The sequence below is a fragment of the Symsagittifera roscoffensis genome, chromosome 1 (assembly GCF_963678635.1).
Source record: "Symsagittifera roscoffensis chromosome 1, txSymRosc1.1, whole genome shotgun sequence".
Taxonomy (NCBI): Eukaryota; Metazoa; Xenacoelomorpha; order Acoela; family Convolutidae; genus Symsagittifera; species Symsagittifera roscoffensis.
In genome coordinates, this window is record NC_087062.1 from 39,980,945 (window position 1) to 40,000,837 (window position 19,893).

Here is a 19,893-nt window from a genome sequence, read left to right on the forward strand (position 1 = left end):
TTTCGGGAAACTTTGGTTTAAAAAAACTGACAAAATTTTGGATTCCAAACCCTATAGTAGGGTGCTCTCAGGGACTCTCAGTGGTTCCAAATCTGGCTTCCAAATTTCTCCAGAGGCCCTTTAAGTTTTCAAAATGACGCTTTTAAAATGGGAAATTAAAAAAATTTAAAAGTTCGAAATTACCAACCCTGTAATTGGGTGCAGTCAGAGTACACTAAAAGTTTGCAGATGTTGTTTCCAATATATGCGGTTTTTCATGAGTTGTCAAAAAATTTCGAAGCACCGAAGGTGCGTTAAGCGCTAGTTCTAAATTAAAGGTTGCATGAATTTCTCCTGCATAAGCGGCTACGCCTAATTTTTTTAAATTAAAAGCAAGCTATGACTCTCGGAATTGTCAACTTTCTGATTTGTCGACCGTTTTCTTTGTTTTTTTTCTCGATAACTATCCTGCCAAATCTAATTTTATAGGTTTAATCGACACAATAGGCTGTTGGAAGCATAGTTTTATAATTTGCTACGTCTAATTTCTGTCAGAAAAAGTTATGGCTTCAAACAAGAGAAAGTTTTGAAACTGACCTTTTTTGGAAGTTTTCTTACTTCTCAAAAGTTAACGTGCCAATTTTCAGATTAAGTATTTAATTGAGAAACCACTTTTCGGGAATCTTCCTAACTACACCGGCTACGGCCTGCTTTTAGCAAAAAAATACGGATTTTGGACGTTCAAGTTTTTGATTTTCCATAGGTTCTTAGAAACTTTTTGATTTTCCTTAAAAACTACCCTATCGATTCTAAGATGAAAATTTCAATCAATTGAAGTAGTTTGCAAATTTTTCATGCACAAGCAGCTGCTCCTTGATTTTTTTGTAAGAGAAAGGTTTTCTCTGTTTACTTAGCTTGATGTCGTGTTTCCTTCTTTTTTTTTTATTCCTCTTAACATTTTATTAGACCCAAATTGTTTCGGGCTTTGTTTTTTGCGGCTTTGTGATCTATTTCGGGATAATTTAATGGGAAGCGTAATGTTATTGCTTCTTTTGGATCGTACAAAATGGTCAAGTTTTTAGAATATAAATTATTTTTCAAGTTGTCTCATGAAAAAAGATATATATTTTCGGTTCTACGAGTTCTTGTTAGTTTTTTTTGAATTTTTATCAATATCCGACAATAGCGTTTCTGGCAATCTTTTCCGCACACAGAACAAGGTTCAAGATAACCTTTTTTTAAAGTTTTTTTTAGGTTTTCTGAAGTTGTTTTCAATTTTTTCGACTTGTGACTTTCTTTTCTTGTCTGCTAGCTTGCATTGCTCTTTTTAAGTTGTATCGAAGCTCCGCTTCGCCTTTGTTTAACCTGTTAACTTAATTTAAGATCTAAATAATCAAAGGTACCAGAATAACTTCCTCCCCAAAAGAAATTCATTTTGCAGCAATATAGCCATTTGGAGTTTTGTGTCACATACACGTTGCATGTTTCAACTCCAAATCGAATTTTTTCTTGTATTTCCATCCTTTTTGATGGCTCAGCAATGTTAGTAGTTTTGTAACCCATTGAATATTGTGCGTGATTGAGCTCTTGTGAACACCACTCCTGTTGACCATATTAGATAGCGTTGCGGTAAGGCTCTCTTGTTTTTCGTCTCATATTAATATTTTGCTCGAAATACTGTTTATCTTAAGAATTGTAGCACCTGATCTTAAGGTTGACGCGGCCCAAGTGTTTTTTTTTCAGTATGCAGTAAATAAGTGCAATATCTGCAGATATATTATCAAATATGAATTCTTTAACTATAGATAAGACAGTATTAACTTCGAAATATATTACATATGATCAATTCAATTATAGATATGGAAAATTCCGCATTGATGATGTCAACGACCTTACATCAAACAAATTACGCTCTCTTATAAAAAGTACTGATGGCTCCAAAAAAGCGAGTGACTTTAAGTGTAAAATGGAGATCTTGTTTTTCAGTATTAAAGAACGTAGTGCCGACGGTTATTTCGGTCGTATTGATCAATTTTGTGTTTTCAGAAGAAGAAAGAGTATTAAATTTTGAATTTTTCGTTTGAAAAAATAAGTTAATCTTTAAACTTGGTTCAAGATCAAAATCTCTTGATAATGGGAATCTTATTTACGCTCTAACAAAAAAGTTCAGAAGGCGCGAAAAAGCCAGTGGTTTTTTATTTGAAGTGAATTTCTGTGAGCAGTTTTCTTCTACTTTTCAATTCTGCTGACTTGCTCAATTTCTTGAAAAATGAAATGAGACTCCTTTTTAGTTCATTCGAGGTAGTATTTAATTTTTTCATTAGCAATTGAAAATATGCTGATTTTTTGTTTTTGTGGTTTTCGTTCGAGTTTTTTTTTCAGCTGGTTTTCGTTTTTTTTTAAAGTTGACATTTATGTTATCTGGTACGTTTTCCAGCAGTTAGTTTCATAAGTAAAGGTTTTCTAATTTTTGATTTGAACAGTTCCTGTTTGATAAAAAGTTATTATCAAATTGTTCGGGATATACTACTATTACTAAAGCGTTGATTGTCCATTTTCCCATTGTGGCGGGGTTGCATATCCGGAAAGCGTGTAAAGAATTGTTCAGATGAGGGAATTCTGAATAGCATTCAAGCAATTAAATGTGGATAGCACGTTTTTCCATGCCAATTGATCAGGACAGTCTGTGGATTTGAGGCCAGGTCTCGTTCATGTATCGATCTAGCGTTTTTTTGGCCTTTCTGGTGGTCTTTTCCAGGGGATTGAAAATTTCTCTGTTGGTTTTAGCGATGGTCATTTTCTCTTCCATACCATCGTAGTCGCAACCGCATTTGTACCTTGTCCAGATCAACAAAACTGTGATTTTAATTACTGCTTCGTTGCTAACTCTGTCTTTATAAGTTACTCTGGTAATCCTACGCAGAGCTTTCATATCAGCACTCTTAAGAGAGCTGGATATTGTCTTGGCCTGCGCCCAGGTTTCAGAGCACTACATTAGAACTGGCCGGAGACAAGCTCCGTTGATATGACAACTTGTAATCAAGTCATCTTTTTTCAGCAACAGAGGCGCACTTTGTCGCCATTTTGTCCAAAAAGCTACTATTCTGACCGATGATGCACGATGATTTCAACGGATATACTTTTGTCAATATGTTTTTGAGACGATTTGTTTATTTTTTTCCTGAAAAACAACCGACATAATTTTAGTGGTTACGAAAGAAAGAGCGCCTACTCACCTGTCTGCCTGCATGATCCCCCAAATTTTTCTGTTTTTGCCACTTTCTACAGCCTTCGAATGATTGTGGGATGCTCCCACAGTTTTTCGATTTTTGTCATTTTCTCGAAAACTTACTGTCCAAATCGGAGATTGAGGATTGTTGAAGCCCTAAGTTTTTTATAAAAACTTGTTATGTCCTTGGAAACGTCCACATTCTGAAGTCTTTAACTAAATTCTGGAAACCGTCCCTGACAAATTTCAGATTTAGAGTTCAATCGCATAAACAGGTTATGGGTATCTTTTTATGCGATCAAATTTTGATTTTAGCAGTCGCGGCTTTCATCAAAAAACAGCTTGCGAGAAAAGTTAAATTTGCTTACAAATTTCACTTCGAGTTCATTTACAAGAATGGATCGTAAGTATCTCCCCTACTTTTATTGTAGTGGAGAAACAATTAAGATTTTGGCATTTTGAAAATTACGCGTCGTTAAAACATCAAACAAACAAATATCAAAAAGTTATTTCCAGTATTAGCTGGCCCCTAGTTTCAACTACAATTGAAAGATGTAGGTAGTAATTTATCAACTCTCATTTTGAATATCTCTTTTGATATATTTTATTGGTTAAACGATTTCCGCGTATATTTTATCGTCAAGTTATGTTGTGTAATTTTAAGGGCGAATTTTATATTGCTGTTGTTTTTTAGAGCGGATGGGTCTTTAATATTTTGATTCTAAAAGTTTTATAGATCAAAATTTTTATGACTGTTCGCTTTCGGCTTAATAGGGTTGATCAATTTTTTTTTCGCCTTTATGTCACTCGTTCAGTTTTTGAGGTTATTTATAAACATCATCTAGGCTAAGGGTATGAATTTTTATAGATATCGTTTTCGACTAATTTTTTCAGCGTTTTATTCCAAAATCATTTCCTTTTTTTGCTATCATCATCTTGTAATACAATGTTTTTCTTGTATAGCATTTGTTGCGAATTTCCGCTTTGCCCGTGTTTGTTTTGCGTTTTCAGGAGAAGAAAAAGTCTTACAATTTGATCACGTCCAAGTTTTACGTTCAGTGGCTTGAGAAAGAGTAATGAACGTAGTGAGTACTCTTATATAGGTGTTTTTTGTTTTTTTTTAAGGAAAATTCTAAAAAAAACTCTTTTTTCAGGAAAAAGTTCATTTCATGTTTTTTGTTGAAAGGAAGGCAAACTTAAGTTAGAATTATCAAAAAAGGGGCAAACATGGATTAGTCATGAAAATCAAAGAGCTCTGAAGTCATAGTTTTTAAGAATTCGCCAGGTGAAGTTCCTACTCATTCGCCAAGTGTTTTCCTACTCATTTGGAAGAAAGCGGTGACAAAAAATGGTGATACGCTCAATTTCAATTGTATTTAAATTCAAGCGTTTGGACCCAATGTAGCTTAAGATGCTCATAGAAAAAGACAACAGATATCTTCAACGCGAAAAAAAGGTTCTGGAACAAACTCGATGTTCGCAACATTAGCTGAATGATTTGTTGGTTGCGTGGCTGGCTAAAAATATAGACGAATGATTAGCTGATGGATGAAAAGCTGAATGGATATACGGACTGATAGGAGGCTGGATGGTTGTTTGGCTGGGTTGATGAGTCGATGGTTCAACGAGTAGACGGATGGAATGATGGATCGATGATAGGAAAGATCGATGGAAGAATGGATCAATGACTGGATGGATAGATGAATGGACGGCTGTTTGGACAGATAGATGGGTTTATGATGGATGGCTAAGTGGATGCATCGATGGATAGATAGATGACTAGATTAATGCTGGCTGGATGAAAGGCTAGTTGAATGAACGGAAGGCTGATAGATGGACGTCGGGTGGCTAGATGGCTTGATAGATGGTTTCCTGGTTGAATAGAAGGACAGGTGTGGCATGGCTGGATGGATGGCTTGTTAGAAAAGCAGATAGATAGATAGTTTGATGGACGATTGGCGGCCAGTTGGATGGATGGATGATAGATGGCTAGATAATTGATTGAATGGCCAGCTGCTTGGAAAAACGGAGGGTTTGATGGACGTATGATTGCATAATTGGCGGTATAATTTAATGACTTGACAGATGAATGAATGGCGGGATAGATGGATGGCTGGTTGGATGGACCGATGATTGGGGCTAGATGAAAAGATGGCTTGTTGTAGGGATGGATAGATGGCTGGATACATGGATGTTAAGTTGGCTGGATATATGGATGTTAAGTTGGCTGGTATGGCTTTGGGGTGACTGGATACATGTCTGGCTGGAAGTTTGGATGGATAGATAGATGGCTGGTTGAAGTGATGGACGAAAATTGACTAGATGTATGGATGATTGCTGGCTTGGTAGAAGGACGGATGATGGACGGCTCACTAGATAGATTCGGCTCGCTAGTTAGAAGAACGATTGAATGAGTGGCTGGTTGGATGGCCTGATGAACGAATAGTTAGATGGATAACTGGATTTGAGATGGCTAATTGGATTGATATATTGATAAAAAGCTGGGCGACTGGATGGAAGATTGAATGGGTAACTTGTAAAATGAATGGCTGGTTGGATGGATAGATGACGAGATATTTGGTGGGTGCATTGAAGGCTAAATGGCTGATTGTATGAAAAGCTCGATGGCTGGTTGGGTAGATGAATGGCTGGCAAGATAGATAGTTGGATTGATGGGTGGATCGATGTATCACTGGATCCCACACCTACACTGCTCAATTTTGTCTTCCGCTGCCTTCCCTGGTGCTGACTGTTTTGAGCTATCCTGCTTGACACTCCTTTTCACGCGCTCCCCCCCCCCCCTTGCCTTGCGCTCTCCTGTTCTGCTCCTCCTTGAGTTGTCATGCTTTTCGCTGCGTTGCCTTGCGGTGACCTGCGTCACCTTGAGCTGCCGTGTCTTGAACTGCATTTGGCTGTTGCATTGCCTGAATTGGGCTGCCTTGCGTGCATCGCGCTGCCATGCCTCAAATTGCACTTCTTTGCCTTGCCTAGCAGTCGGCTTGCATTCATGAACTGGAATTTTGAAATGTTGAGGCATTGCAATATAGGATTAAGCATGCACGTTCAACTTTTTGGTTTGTTGCTGAAAGCTCAAACGTTAGATATATGATGTAGGTTAAACATAGGGATATAATGGTTGACGCATTTAATTATATTATAATTTATCTGTAACAGTTGCAGTTAATTACCGTGCTATTTATGATATGCACGTTAAATAATTTTAACGTTAAATTACTAGGTTAATTTTCTTAAGCTCAAGGAATCCGGCAGCTTTGCAGGAAAACATAGTTGTCAAATAAGTTTTTTTGTCTTTCTGTGACTAGAGGAAGGGATTAAAGTTTTGAATTTTTTAGTTTTTCTCTTAAGTTTTTCCCCCTGTTTTTTTACCTTTTATTCTTCTTTGCTCGTGGTTTTCAGCAGGTTGATTTTGGAGCCCTAGTCAAAATTTCTATCGGAACCATCAATACATACATAAAAGATGTTTTTGTTTGAACTGTTTATCTTCCTCTAGATACCTTAAAGTTACTTGCATTTAGTTACCTTTTTGTTACGACCATTTGAAAATAGTCGGAATTTTGTATTCGTGTGCTTCTTTTCTTGTTCTCCACGAAAAATCAGGTACCACAGAACCATCTGACTTGGTTCAAAGAAATATCATAATACAGCCCTTCAAATCGTGATTTGAAAGATATGTAAAAAAAAATGTCGAAAAATGATCCCAGTGTCGAGAAAAACCGCTTTAAAATTGCCTGTCTTACTATGACTGCCGAATATGGCCACTTCTTTTTTTTTTCGTTCAGTTCTTTTTATCATTCCACCCAGAAAAAAACGACACTAATTGGAAAAAATTGGTTTTTGTATTTTTTTAAGACTATCGTCAGAACATTCTGTGCTACTTGTTTTGCTTTATAAACAATTATAAAAAACTCTATTACTCGTTTCGCGAATTTGGCGCAGAGTTAACATCATGCGCTAGACAACAAGGCGTTGAGTTCATTTCTGGGTGCGTTTGGATTTGTTGTTTTTTAATATCTTCTGTTTGCTTTTTTCGGCTTACTTACCGCAGCAAATTTTCGAAATTTGGCTTTTTTCAGCATTCAGAGTTCTCTTTCTGAAGTTCCGAGTGGTCTAGGTATAAATGTTCTCCGATTTTCTTGTTTAAGAAAACTTTTTTGTATAAATGTTTGTATAGAAGGGCTGCTAAGTCAAATTTTTTTTTCGATTTGCATTAGTTTTAGGCTAACTAGCTTTGTGGGTCTTGAATCAGTTTTGTAACTTTTTATAATAATAATTTCATTTTCAAGCCATAACTTACAACCATACTTTCTATGATAATGTAGTTTACAATTAAGTTCGGCTTGGGAGAATACCAAAAAGGCATCAGCCTGTTGGGTGGCATCTCCATGAGCAAAATCTATTCGTCTACTTTTTAAAACTTTGTCAAGCAATCAATATAACAAGCAAAAAATAGTATAACAATTTTATAATTATTTTAATACGATTTTTATTTGCGCTTAGCTTCAACTATTTCAGCTTCATTTGCTTAGGTATAAGAACATCGTAGGAATATCTGGAAGTAAAAGTTCGCAGCGGCGAAATGTGTTTCGAGTCGATTGCGTTTGACAGATGTTTCAGCGTATATTTTTCGGCTTCCTTCCTTAATTTTATACTGTTAAGACTCTTGAACATTGAAGCCTTTTTACAGCAGAAATGTTCCTCGTTTTCATTCAAATTTTTAGTTTTCAACGCTAAAATTTAGAACATGTTTAGACCATGTTTGTTTTTTTTGGATCTTTAAATTTCTGCGCGAAGGCTTTTTCCAATTACTGTGTTCTTTTAAAAAGTTTCGGTTACCGATTCGAAAAGACTTAGTCAGTTGTGTTGTTTTGCGTGTTTTTAAAAAGATAAATTGCAAATGGCGTGAGGAAAACAAAGTTTACTTCAGTTTTAAAAATGAATTTTTGTTTCAAGTTTTTCCACCGGAATAAAAAAATAGATATTTGGTCTTTTTTTCCGAAATTGGGTAAAAAAATTGCTAATGCTGTATAAGATTCTTGAAAACATTCAAAACGATATGCTTTTTTTGAAACATTATTCCAAGACATCCAAGTTACATAATTAATTGGATACGTTTTTTTTTTTCAAAAAAATCGATCTTTGTTTTCGGTTTTCATGGAGACGACATTTTTTTCATGCAGACGATTTGTTCGGAGAAATACTTCAAGCAAAGCTTATAATGATTTACCTGCATCACATTTAATGATTAGTTTGTTGAATTTAATGCTTTTGTAGCGTGGTTTTTTGACATTAAATCTTTTTCTGCGAAGCTTCGTTTACTCTAGTTGAGCTCTGATTTTTCGTTCAAGAATCATAAATTAGCCATATATTTTATCTTTGCAACTCGAAAATTCAAAAAACTTTTCGAAAAAGTTTTTTTTTCAATATCTTTGCGTTCATTGACATTTTTCCAACTGGCTGTTGACTATGCTTTAAATTTCAGGTGTGTAGAACTGGTGACGTTGCTGCTCTGAAGGTTTTGTTGAGAAAAAAGAATATGGTCAAATCAATTAACGTGCTCGACAACTTTGATCTCTCAGCTCTGCACTATTCGGCCAAGTACAACAACTACCAATGCGCGAGGCTGCTCATAGCCAAAGGAGCCAGTGAGTGTTTTTTTTTTCTTCAAAAAATCAACGTTCTGTTAAATTACATTACCATTTTTCTGTATGTGTATTCAATCTTCAAAAACTATGACGTAGTTTTTTTCTATGACGGTGTCTTTCTTTTCTATGACGTAGATAATTCTAAAATCTGTAGTTTGAATGTCATTTATCTGCGTAAAATTTTTTCTGCTGGTCTTTCTGATTTAAACGGAGCTAAAGGTTGAATGATATTGAGTTTAACAGTTCCAAATTTGATGCTCTAAGAATTTGAAGTGTTAATATCAATTATGATCAGGCAGCAGATTTAATAGCAGTCTTTTGTCAGGATGGTAGCGTGTTTGGTAGGGCTAAATAATACCCCTCCCCCATGTTGTGCTTTATAACTAAATCAATTAGTAGTATGTAAAAGTGGCTAGGAAATTTTAAACTTTTAACCCCCCCCCAAAGAATTCGATGTGACATTACATTACATACTTTTAACCCCCTCAGGGGTTAAAGCTCCTACAGTTCCGGCCACTCTTACATGTTTTATAGGGGGTTCAAGAGAAATATTTTGCGACCACTCTCAGAATTTTGGGGTATTGGCTTGTTTAAATGTTAATGACGTTATATACCTATTATAAGCACCTAATGTTTACTTGAACCTAATACAACCAGAATATGTGGTATATGAGAAATCATCTGATATTTTGACAGCATAGCTAACTGTTGGTGGCGGTGAACGATTTCCGTCAAAAATGCATATTTTTTTTGCTGAAACATGAAGAAAGAAAAATTAGTCAAGTGCGGCGGCCGCTACCCTTATTTAGGCAAAAGCTTATGATCAATTTGAACGGAAGAAAAATGAAAAATTACTAAGTCAAATCAAGGTAAAATTTATTTGAAATTTTCGACATATCCAGTTTCCGTGTTCACTAGAGACTGAAAACGTGTCCAACTCTATTATAAAAGCTTTGATATTATAGAAACATATGAGTGAGCTTAGACACTGAAGTCTGCGAAAAGTCCCTAAAAGCAGGAACACGGATGAAAGCCAAAATTACCCATTAATTTCGCTACAGCCATTTCTAAACTTTGCATATGCCACTTTTTATCATAAAAGGAGTAGAAATTTTTCAAGTCTTCTAGGAAACGTTTAGTACGTCTTATTAACTGTTTTCTGTAAACAGAAATTAAAAAAAAAACTTCATTCAGCGGACCTGAAAACAGTGGAAAGTTTTTGTTTGTGTTAGAAATTATACGACAAAACATAGTGACTACCGACAAAGCAGCTGAAAGCTTAATTGCGACTTTTGAGGAAAGCTACTGATGAAATTGGAGCAAACTCAATCGAGAAAGCTGAAACACAAACTAAGACAATTTATGTTTACATATTTCAAACTTGATATGATTTTTGTTTCTACAGATTCAAACTTCAAAGATATGGGTTATACTTAAATGATAAGATTTTTTGCTTCTCCCTTAAAAAATTATGCAATTGAATAACTTTTTTAGCCTGATACTACTATCTGATCAAATTGTTACAACATTTTGTATTTAATGTGAATTTGGGTTCAGCTAGAGTTCTCCATTCATAAATTTGAAGCGCTATCAATTGTTATCATAGATTAAGACTTGGCTCAACAATTTGAATTTTGAGTTTTTCTAACATAAATCTAAGATGTTGAAAGTTATCCTGATCACGCTATTGCCTCACCATGATTGGTACTTTTTTGACCTGTTTATATAAACACTCATCTAAAACTAATTGTGTTATGAAGATATCAACCTTTCTTTCATTATAATTTTGAGGTGAACCAAGCTTTCGTATTCACGCTTTGATCACTAGCAGGATCAAAGCAATTAGCATCACGTCATCTCCACTCATTTTTGTTTCGACCTTGTTTTTCGCTTCTAACAAAAGTTGTTTTCGAATAACCCCCTTTGTCATCTGAACATTAAAAATCATAAACTTTATCATCAACATTCTACCTGTTTCTTTGGATTCCATGGTGATGACAGCTGTTTCACACCAAACAACGCTCTCGCACCAATTTGGCTACAACAATTTCTGAAATGTTTTAGCGCCACTTTGTAGTTTTATTGCATTTCGATAAACGTCAACTACATTGTTAACTTCCGACAGAACAGAAAAAAAAACAAATAAATAAAATTTATGAAAATGTGCTTGGAAAAATTGCACAATATAAGCTGCAACGACAAGCTAAGACAACTTCTAGATTGAATTTTTAATGTGGTATAATTTCTAGTACTTTTTGTTTCTTTGCAGAAAATACCTTGTAAACAAAATTGCTGCGCTTCTACCTCTTATTAATAAAACATATTGGTTTCAGCTAAAGCTCTGATGAAAAAAAATGAGAGGGCTGCAATTCATTACTATAGGTGATACTGGTTAACTTGTTCATTCTTGAAAGTTATCTTATAACTGCTTATCTGATTATGGAAGGCTTCTTCTCTTTTTGTTTCCTAATTCGAACTAAGTTCACAGTTCTTTAATTCAAAACAATTAATAAACTGTGTTATTAAGAGATCCATCGATTCCTTTAACCAGTCAGCTAGCCACCCATCCATTAGCTATTCTTCCATCTAGCAGTCCATCTTTCCATCTAGCAGTCCATGCATCCATCAATCGAACCATCGATCAAAAATCCAATCATCCATTCAGCAAGACTTTAACTCATCAAATGATCCATCCATTTAAGCAGCCATCCACCCATCAAGCCGTCGATTCATCTAGCCATCATTTCATCCAATCAGCTACCAAACCTATCCTTCATTAATCATTTCATCCATCTTACGATCTATCAATCTAGCCACCAATCTATCCATCCAGCTAATCATCCAAAAAATCCGTTTGTTCATCGAGCAATACATTTATCTAAACAAACATCCATGAGGTTATCCATCTATCTAGCCATCCTTCCATCCGACCATTCATTTGACCAGCCATCTATTCTTTCATCTAGTGATCTTTTCAAGCCTCCATCCAGCAATCCTCTCATTCATCAAGCTATACATTCATCTAGCCCACTATCCATCAGATCATTCATCAATCTAGCCATTCAAGCCGCCATCCAACCATCCCTTCAACCAGCCAATCGGCTAGCCATCTATCCATTCATCTAGTAATCCATTCAATTATCCATCTATCCAAAGAGCCATCCAACCAACCAGCCATCCATCCATTGGACCATTCATCCTTGCTTTTATATATACATCCATCCAGCCATCGATCAATTCATTCATATATCTATTAATCTAGAAATCCCTCCAGCCAACCAGTCATCATTTCAGTCATCAATTCATCCAATCAACGATCCATACAACAAGCCATCGATCCATCCAGACATCTATAAAACAAGCCTTTCAGCTCTTAAGTCATATATCCTTCTAGACCTTCATGCATATAGCAGTACATCTATTCCCCAATCCATCCACCCATAGAAGCATATATCGATCGGTCCATTAAGCCACACATTGTATCAATTCGTCCAACCAAGGTCTCAACCACCCAGACATCTAGCCATGCTTTCACTGATCCAGCCATCCAAAATCCCTTCATCAAACTATTTACAGTGATTCATTATGTTAAAAAATATATCCAAAAAAAAAAGATTTATACAAGCTGACCAAAAATAAAAGACAACAGATGTCACCGCGTCTAATCAAAAATGGTTATTTTGGTGATACTGCAATTGCAATTAATTGAAATTTGCTTAGTTGTTATGATTATGGTTCATTTAGTCGCATTTGATGAAGTGTAATAATTATTTTTAGCATGATATAACTTCAGAAAATGTTTTTTGTTGATAAGTAAAAAAATTACCTTAACCAACTAATAGAACATTTTGATTGTATTTCTCTATATTTTTTATTGTTTTGACTGAATGAAATAAAAAGTGGTGTCTTAAAATTTCTATGTAGGTGTCCATTTTTTTGAAATTTTGTTAAAGTTTTTTTTTTGCTGGATGTGTACTTCTTAATGTTTGTAATGTGTACAGGTTTTTTCAGTTTTTGTGAACACATATAATATGTAGTTAAGTACTAATGTGTGTATGTCTGCATAAAGGTATATTCGGTTGTGTTTTTTTTACGCTTGCTTTTATCTAATGTGCGTATCTTGGTTTTTTTAGTATATACTTACGTGTAATATACATGCATGTGTGTGTAATGTTTTGTATATCTGCATGCATGTAAGTATGTTTGATTATGTTTTTATTAATGTCTGTATGTATGTATAATGTCTGTAAGGTGTGTGTAAGTTTTAAACTTTGCATCCACGTGTATCTGAAATTAAGTTGACTGACTTGCCTGTGTCTGCTAGCTCATGTTTGTTGTTTTTTGTTGTTAATTTTTTTAAAATGTTTTCATCTTTGAATCTTTTTGAACGCCCGGGTATCCTCTGAGCGCTTCGACGCAATTTACGAATCGCAAATCTAACTGGAATTATAACTTGAACTTTTGCTCATTGTAATTTAAGCTTCTTATTTATTGGAATGTTCCAGAATGTTTCATCAGACAACAAAAGTACGAAATTTTAGTTTGTGTTTGGGAACGCATGTTATTTATGTATGTTTTCATCTCGGAATCATAACAATGGTTGTGAGTATAAGTGGTTTTCATGCAATTTTGTACGTAAATATGGGTGAATCAATGCGCTCACCGAAACAGTTTTGAGACATGTAACCTTAATCTGAAATCTAAACATTAGTCAAACTCTATCTAAATTTGTCCTTGGGTTTCTGAAATATTTTTCTAAGATCTTTTATTAGTACCAAATACTATATATATTCTATGCGAGCAGTTAGTGTGTTTGTCGAAATATGTTTATTTATAATTTATTGTTGTTTTCGAGCTGTATGTCTTCAATTATGCGCTCGATTAGCCATTTTGAGATGTTTGCTTATATTAAGGATTATGACCCTAAAAACTCAATCTTATTTTTGAGACTCAATCGTTAAGACTATGCATGGTTATTCCACTAATGCTATTTAGGTACAAAATTATACAAGATACAGGTGTATTGTTTTACGTGGCTTTTTATAGTTTCATTGTGTTAGAAAAGTTGTGTCTTTTTTATGTCCGTTTGTATGTTTAGCTGTTATTTGTGTATTTGTTTGCGTACATGTAGGTATGTATTTACGTCTGTTGAAAAAAAATTTTCTGGATAATTTTTCTTTATTTGCTTATTATTAAAGTGCTGGACGTATTACTACATTTAAATGTATGACTATAACTCAAATGCAATTTAAATTTGTCGGTTATTCCTCCTAATTGTCATCTCTTTGGCTAGAATATTTCAAAAGTTTTCGCAAGATACTATAAATGGACTAGATAAGTTACACAAACCGGTGTTTACGTATGACTTTGAGTGCCTATTTGTGTAGCTATCTCTGTTCAATTTTTTGTTCGTATCCGTGTTTTAATGTATGTTTACCTGCAAACTAATGCATGTTTGTTGATTTGTGTTCAAAGGGACAATTTGAAACGTATAGCAGTTTTTTAATGTAAGGATCTGGTACTCATCTACTGATTTTATCTTATTAATAATTTTGTACCAAAAAAAAACATAATCACGAAAGAGAAGAAAAGCTGGTCAAAGGAGAGTAAATTTCTTCTACGGAAGCTCTTGAGCAGGTCAAGGGAATTTTTTTCGAAAAACTATTACCTTTACTAAATTAAAAACTATCTTTCTTTTTAAAATACGTCTAAATCAGTTCTTCCAAATTTTCTCGTTTTTTGGTTTTTGTTCTTTTACGCGCTTATGTTTTATCTGGTACAAGGTAGTAATTACATAAAACCTGCTGCTAAAATATTCAATAAAATTCTAGACACATGAACAAACTAGAAAACATGTATACATGTGAAATAATAAAGACTGAAATTTCAAAGAAACATAGACAAAATCACAAATTTAATCATAATAACGATAATTTATACATACGCCTTCCCAGACACTCGTATTTCTTCGTGATTTGGTACATGCTTTTGTACATTGAAAGATTACCGTAAGGTGTTCTTATCTAGTTTCTTCTAGACAAATCAGAGCTTAAACTAATTTTATTTTGAGTTTTTTTTTTCACTTATACAGGCATGAGTAAATGTATACAACCTGAAATCCCATTACGAATGTAAAAAACAAGATTGATTTTTTTAAAAATTTTATGTTAATGGTTTTTTACGTTGCACGTATGATGAGTAGTTTCAACACATGAAAAATACATTCGTAAAAACCTCTATCTTACTACACTCGATACAAATACAAAGGTTTACTTTATAATCTTAGTATCTGGTGAAGTATTCCAGAAATCAAGAAAAAAATAAGTTGAGTTTGTTTTATTTAAACTTCTATTTGTAAGTACTCGTCTGAAGTTGATGTTATACGTAAAGTTAGAATTACTCGTTATAGTAAAACACGTCTTAAGTTGATTTGGTGAGCACAAGAATGAGGACAAACAAGCACGTAAAGACATACAAAATATATTGCCACATCCATACAAACGTATAAAAATGCCTTGCTTGCAAGTACAAAAAAACACTACCTACCTAACACAATCTCATGCACGTAAACAGTATCTGATATATAACATGTACATATTAGCTTTTGGTGAAACAATCAGATCAAAAGAGTAAAGTAAAGATAAGAAGTTGGTTTGACTTTTACATGCGTACACAAATAATTATGTTAACTTGTGGTGTCTAGAGTGTATCTTTTCTCAAAGTTCTTAACATATCCGGAACGAAGGTCAGATTGAGTTTGTGCTGGAATTATACTTGGCTGTTGTTACCCTCTTGAATACACAAACATACATAAGAACTTTTTTCAGGCATACATTCACACAAAATGTAAAATACGTTTATAGAATCATAAGTAAGATTATACTTACAAAGGCAAACTCATACGGACTTTGAAAGGTATTTGGTACATGTGTTGTTCTCTTAATGTAAATGGTGGAATATTCCAAAACATTTTGCAAGCTTATCAACAGAGAAGATTTTTTCTCTAGCGAAGCTAATGAAAAATTGGATGTAATTTTTCTCTGTTCAAAATACATAGCTTAAATTAGTTTTGTCTAGAGGTTTTAATTTAGCTTGCTTTTTGTTCTCTTTTGTGATTGTTTTTTTTTGGTACACAACTAGTAATAAGATGAAATCAGTAGATGAGTACCAGATCCTTACATTAAAAGACAGCTATACGTTTCAAATTCTTTTGAACACAAATCAACAAACACATTCATTATTTTGCAGGTAAACACACATTAAAAACACTAATATGAACGAAAAATTGTACAGAGATAGCTACACAAATAGGCACTCGAAGTCATACGTAGTCACAGGTTTGTGTAGTGTATACTGTCCATTTATAGTATCGTGCGATAATTTTTGAAATATTCTAGCCAAAGAGATAATAATTAAGAGGGATTTAGGTTATTATTCAACTTCTACCTGCTGAACAGCGTCTCGAAACGTTTCATTAAGCACATATAAACAAACCTAAAGCGCATTGATTCACCCACACTAACGTACAAGTTTACATGGAAACCATTTATACTCACAAACTTTGTTTTAGTTCCAAGGGAAAAGCATACATAAATCACATGCGTTCCTGAACACAAACCAAAATTTCGTACTTTTGTTGTCTGATGAAGTACTCTGGATTATTTCAGTAAATGAGAAGCTTAAAATACATTAAACTTGACTTCAAGTTATAATTCGAGTTAGATTTGCATATAGTAATTTGCTTCGAAACGCTCAAAAGATACCCGGGCGTTCAAAAAGATTCAAAGTTGAAAACATCAAAAAAAGATAAAAGCAATAGAAAGTAACAAACATGAGCTAGCAAGCACATGCAATTAAGTCAGGTTAATGTCAGATACACATGGATGCAAATTTAAAACAACACACCCTACAGACAATATACATGCATGCAGATATACCTAAAACATTACACACACATGCTTGTTTGTTACACATGTTTGTCTTCATGACAATGTTCAAAAATTCGAAAGTGATTCAGATATGAGATACTGAGACTATCCTGTAATACGAAAACTACTTAAAGTTTTATTCCTAAGTTCAGGCTTTTCTGTGAAGTCTCTTTTATCTCGGGTAAAATGTGGTATAAGAGTTGTAATCCATTGTTCAAGCGCCCGACTTTACATCAATTTTTTTTTTCTGAATAGAATGGTTACTGGCAATAAGAGCTTAAATAGTCTCTACAAAACTGTTTTTTTTTTTTCAAATTGTATTCATGTTTTTTTTGAATAATTTTTCCTCATTTTTGATTAAACATTGACTAGCGACTTTGAACACAGTAAAACAATTAGTTTATGCATCTAAAAAATTTTTGAACGCCCGGGTGTCCTTTGAGCTTTTCTAAGCAAATTACGATATGCAAATCTAACTGGAATTATAACTTGAAGTCATGCTTAATGTTTTTAAAGCTTCTTATTGACTGGAATATTCCAGAGTACTTCATCAGACAACAAAAGTACGAAATTTTTGTTTGTGTTTGGGGAAACATGTGATTTATGTATGTTTTCCTCTCGGAATCATAACAATGTTTGTGAGTATAAATGGTTTTCATGTAATTTTGTACGTAAGAATGGGTGAATCAATGCGCTCACCGAAACAGTTTTGAGACATGTAACCTTAATCTGAAATCTAAACATTGTGTTAGAAAAGTTGTGTCTTTTTTATGTCCGTTTGTATGTTTAGCTGTTATTTGTGTATTTGTTTGCTTACATGTGTGTATGTATTTACGCATGTTGAATAAAAAACTTTCTGGATAGTTTTTTTTATTTATTAAATAATAAAGTGTTGGACGTATTACTACATTTAATTCTATGACTATAACTCAAATGCAATTTAAATTTGTCGGTTATTCCTCCTAATTGTTATCTCTTTGGCTAGAATATTTCAAAAGTTATCGCAAGATACTATAAATGGACTAGATAAGTTACACAAACCGGTGTTTACGTATGACTTTGAGTGCCTATTTGTGTAGCTATCTCTGTTCAATTTTTTGTTCGTATCCGTGTTTTAATGTATGTTTACCTGCAAACTAATGCATGTTTGTTGATTTGTGTTCAAAGGAACAATTTGAAACGTATAGCTGTTTTTTAATGTAAGGATATGGTACTCATCTACTGATTTTATCTTATTAATAATTTTGTACCAAAAAAAAAACATAATCACGAAAGAGAAGAAAAGCTGGTCAAAGGAGAGTAAATTTCTTCTACGGAAGCTCTTGAGCAGGTCAAGGGATTTTTTTTCGAAAAACTATTACCTTTACTAAATTAAAAACTATCTTTCTTTTTAAAATACGTCTAAATCAGTTTTTCCAAATTTTCTCGTTTTTTGGTTTTTGTTCTTTTACGCGCTTATGTTTTATCTGGTACAAGGTAGTAATTACATAAAACCTGCTGCTGAAATATTCAATAAAATTCTAGACACATGAACAAACTAGAAAACATGTATACATGTGAAATAATAAAGACTGAAATTTCAAAGAAACAGACAAAATCACAAAATTAATCATAAAAACGATAATTTATACATACGCCAACCCAGACACTCGTATTTATTCCTGAATTGGTACATGCTTTTTTACATTGAAAGATTACTGTAAGGTGTTCTTATCTAGATTCTTTTAGACAAATCAGAGTTTAAACTAATTTCATGTTGAGTTTTTTTCTTACTTATACAAACATGAGTAAATGCATACAACCTGAAATCGCAACAAGAAACACAAAAATTGCATACAGAAATAGTCACGTATGTAAAAAACTAGAATGATTTTTTCAATTTTATTTGTCAGAGTTGCACGTATGAGGAGTAGTTCCAACACAACCTCTATCTTTTTACACTCGATACAAATACAATGGTTTACGTTAGAGTCTTAGTATCTGGTGAAGTATTCCAGAAATCAAGAAAAAAAGTAAGTTGAGTTTATTTTATTTGAACTTTTATTTGTAGTTACTCGTCTGAAGTTGATGTTATACGTAAAGTTAGAATTACCCGTTATAGTAATTTACGTCTAAAATTGATTTGGTGAGCACAAAAAATGAGTACATACAAGCACACAAAGACGTACGTACAAAATACATTGCGACATCCATACAAACGTATAAAAATACCTTGCTTGCAAGTACAAAAAAACACGACCTACCTATACACACTCTCATGTACGTAAACATTATCTGATATATAATATGTACATATTAGCAATTGGTGAAACAATCAGATCAAAAGAGTAAAGTAAAGATAAGAAGTTGGTTTGACTTTTACATGCGTACACAAATAATTATGTTAACTTGTGGTGTCTAGAGTGTATATTTTCTCAAACATATCCGGAACGAAGGTCAGATTGAGTTCGTGCTGGAATTATACTTGGCTGTTGTTACTCTCTTGAGTACACAAACATACATACGACCTTTTCTTAGGCATATGTATTCACACAAAATGTAAAATACGTTTATAGAATCATAAGTTAGATTATACTTGCAAAGGCAAACTCATACGCACTTGGAAAGTATTTGGTACATGTGTTGTTCTTATAAAGTAAATGGTGCAATATTCCAAAATATTTTGCAAGCTTATTAATAGGGAAGATTTTTTCTCTAGCGAAGCTAATGAAAAAGTGGATGTAATTTTTCTCTGTTCAAAATACATAGCTTAAATTAGTTTTGTCTAGAGACTTTATTTTTGCTTGCTTTTTGTTCTCTTTTGTGATTGTTTTTTTGGTTCACAACTAGTAATAAGATGAAATCAGTAGATGATTACCAGATCCTTACATTAAAAGACAGCTATACGTTTCAAATTCTTTTGAACACAAATCAACAAACACATTCATTATTTTGCAGGTAAACACACATTAAAAACACGAATATGAACGAAAAATTGTACAGAGATAGCTACACAAATAGGCACTCGAAGTCATACGTAGTCACAGGTTTGTGTAATGTATCCAATCCATTTATAGTATCTTGCGATAATTTTTGAAATATTCAAGCCAAAGAG

General features: G+C 33.7%; 2 protein-coding genes across 5 annotated transcripts in view; both read left to right on the plus strand.

The window, feature by feature from the left end:
• Positions 1 to 19,893, plus strand: part of LOC134844256 (DNA polymerase delta catalytic subunit-like) — a 471,945-nt gene that overhangs the window by 50,667 nt on the left and 401,385 nt on the right. For 3 of the 4 annotated variants that reach the window (XM_063860850.1, XM_063860859.1, XM_063860867.1), the window contains exon 3: positions 8,709 to 8,871. The exons of the other annotated variant lie outside the window; for it this stretch is intronic. In XM_063860850.1, the coding sequence (XP_063716920.1) occupies positions 8,709 to 8,871 (163 nt within the window). The remainder of the gene's footprint in view (positions 1 to 8,708; positions 8,872 to 19,893) is intronic. 4 annotated transcript variants of the gene reach the window in all.
• LOC134844317 (large ribosomal subunit protein eL32-like) overlaps positions 1 to 19,893 on the plus strand; it is a 386,626-nt gene that overhangs the window by 50,663 nt on the left and 316,070 nt on the right. The gene's annotated exons all lie outside the window — the stretch shown is intronic.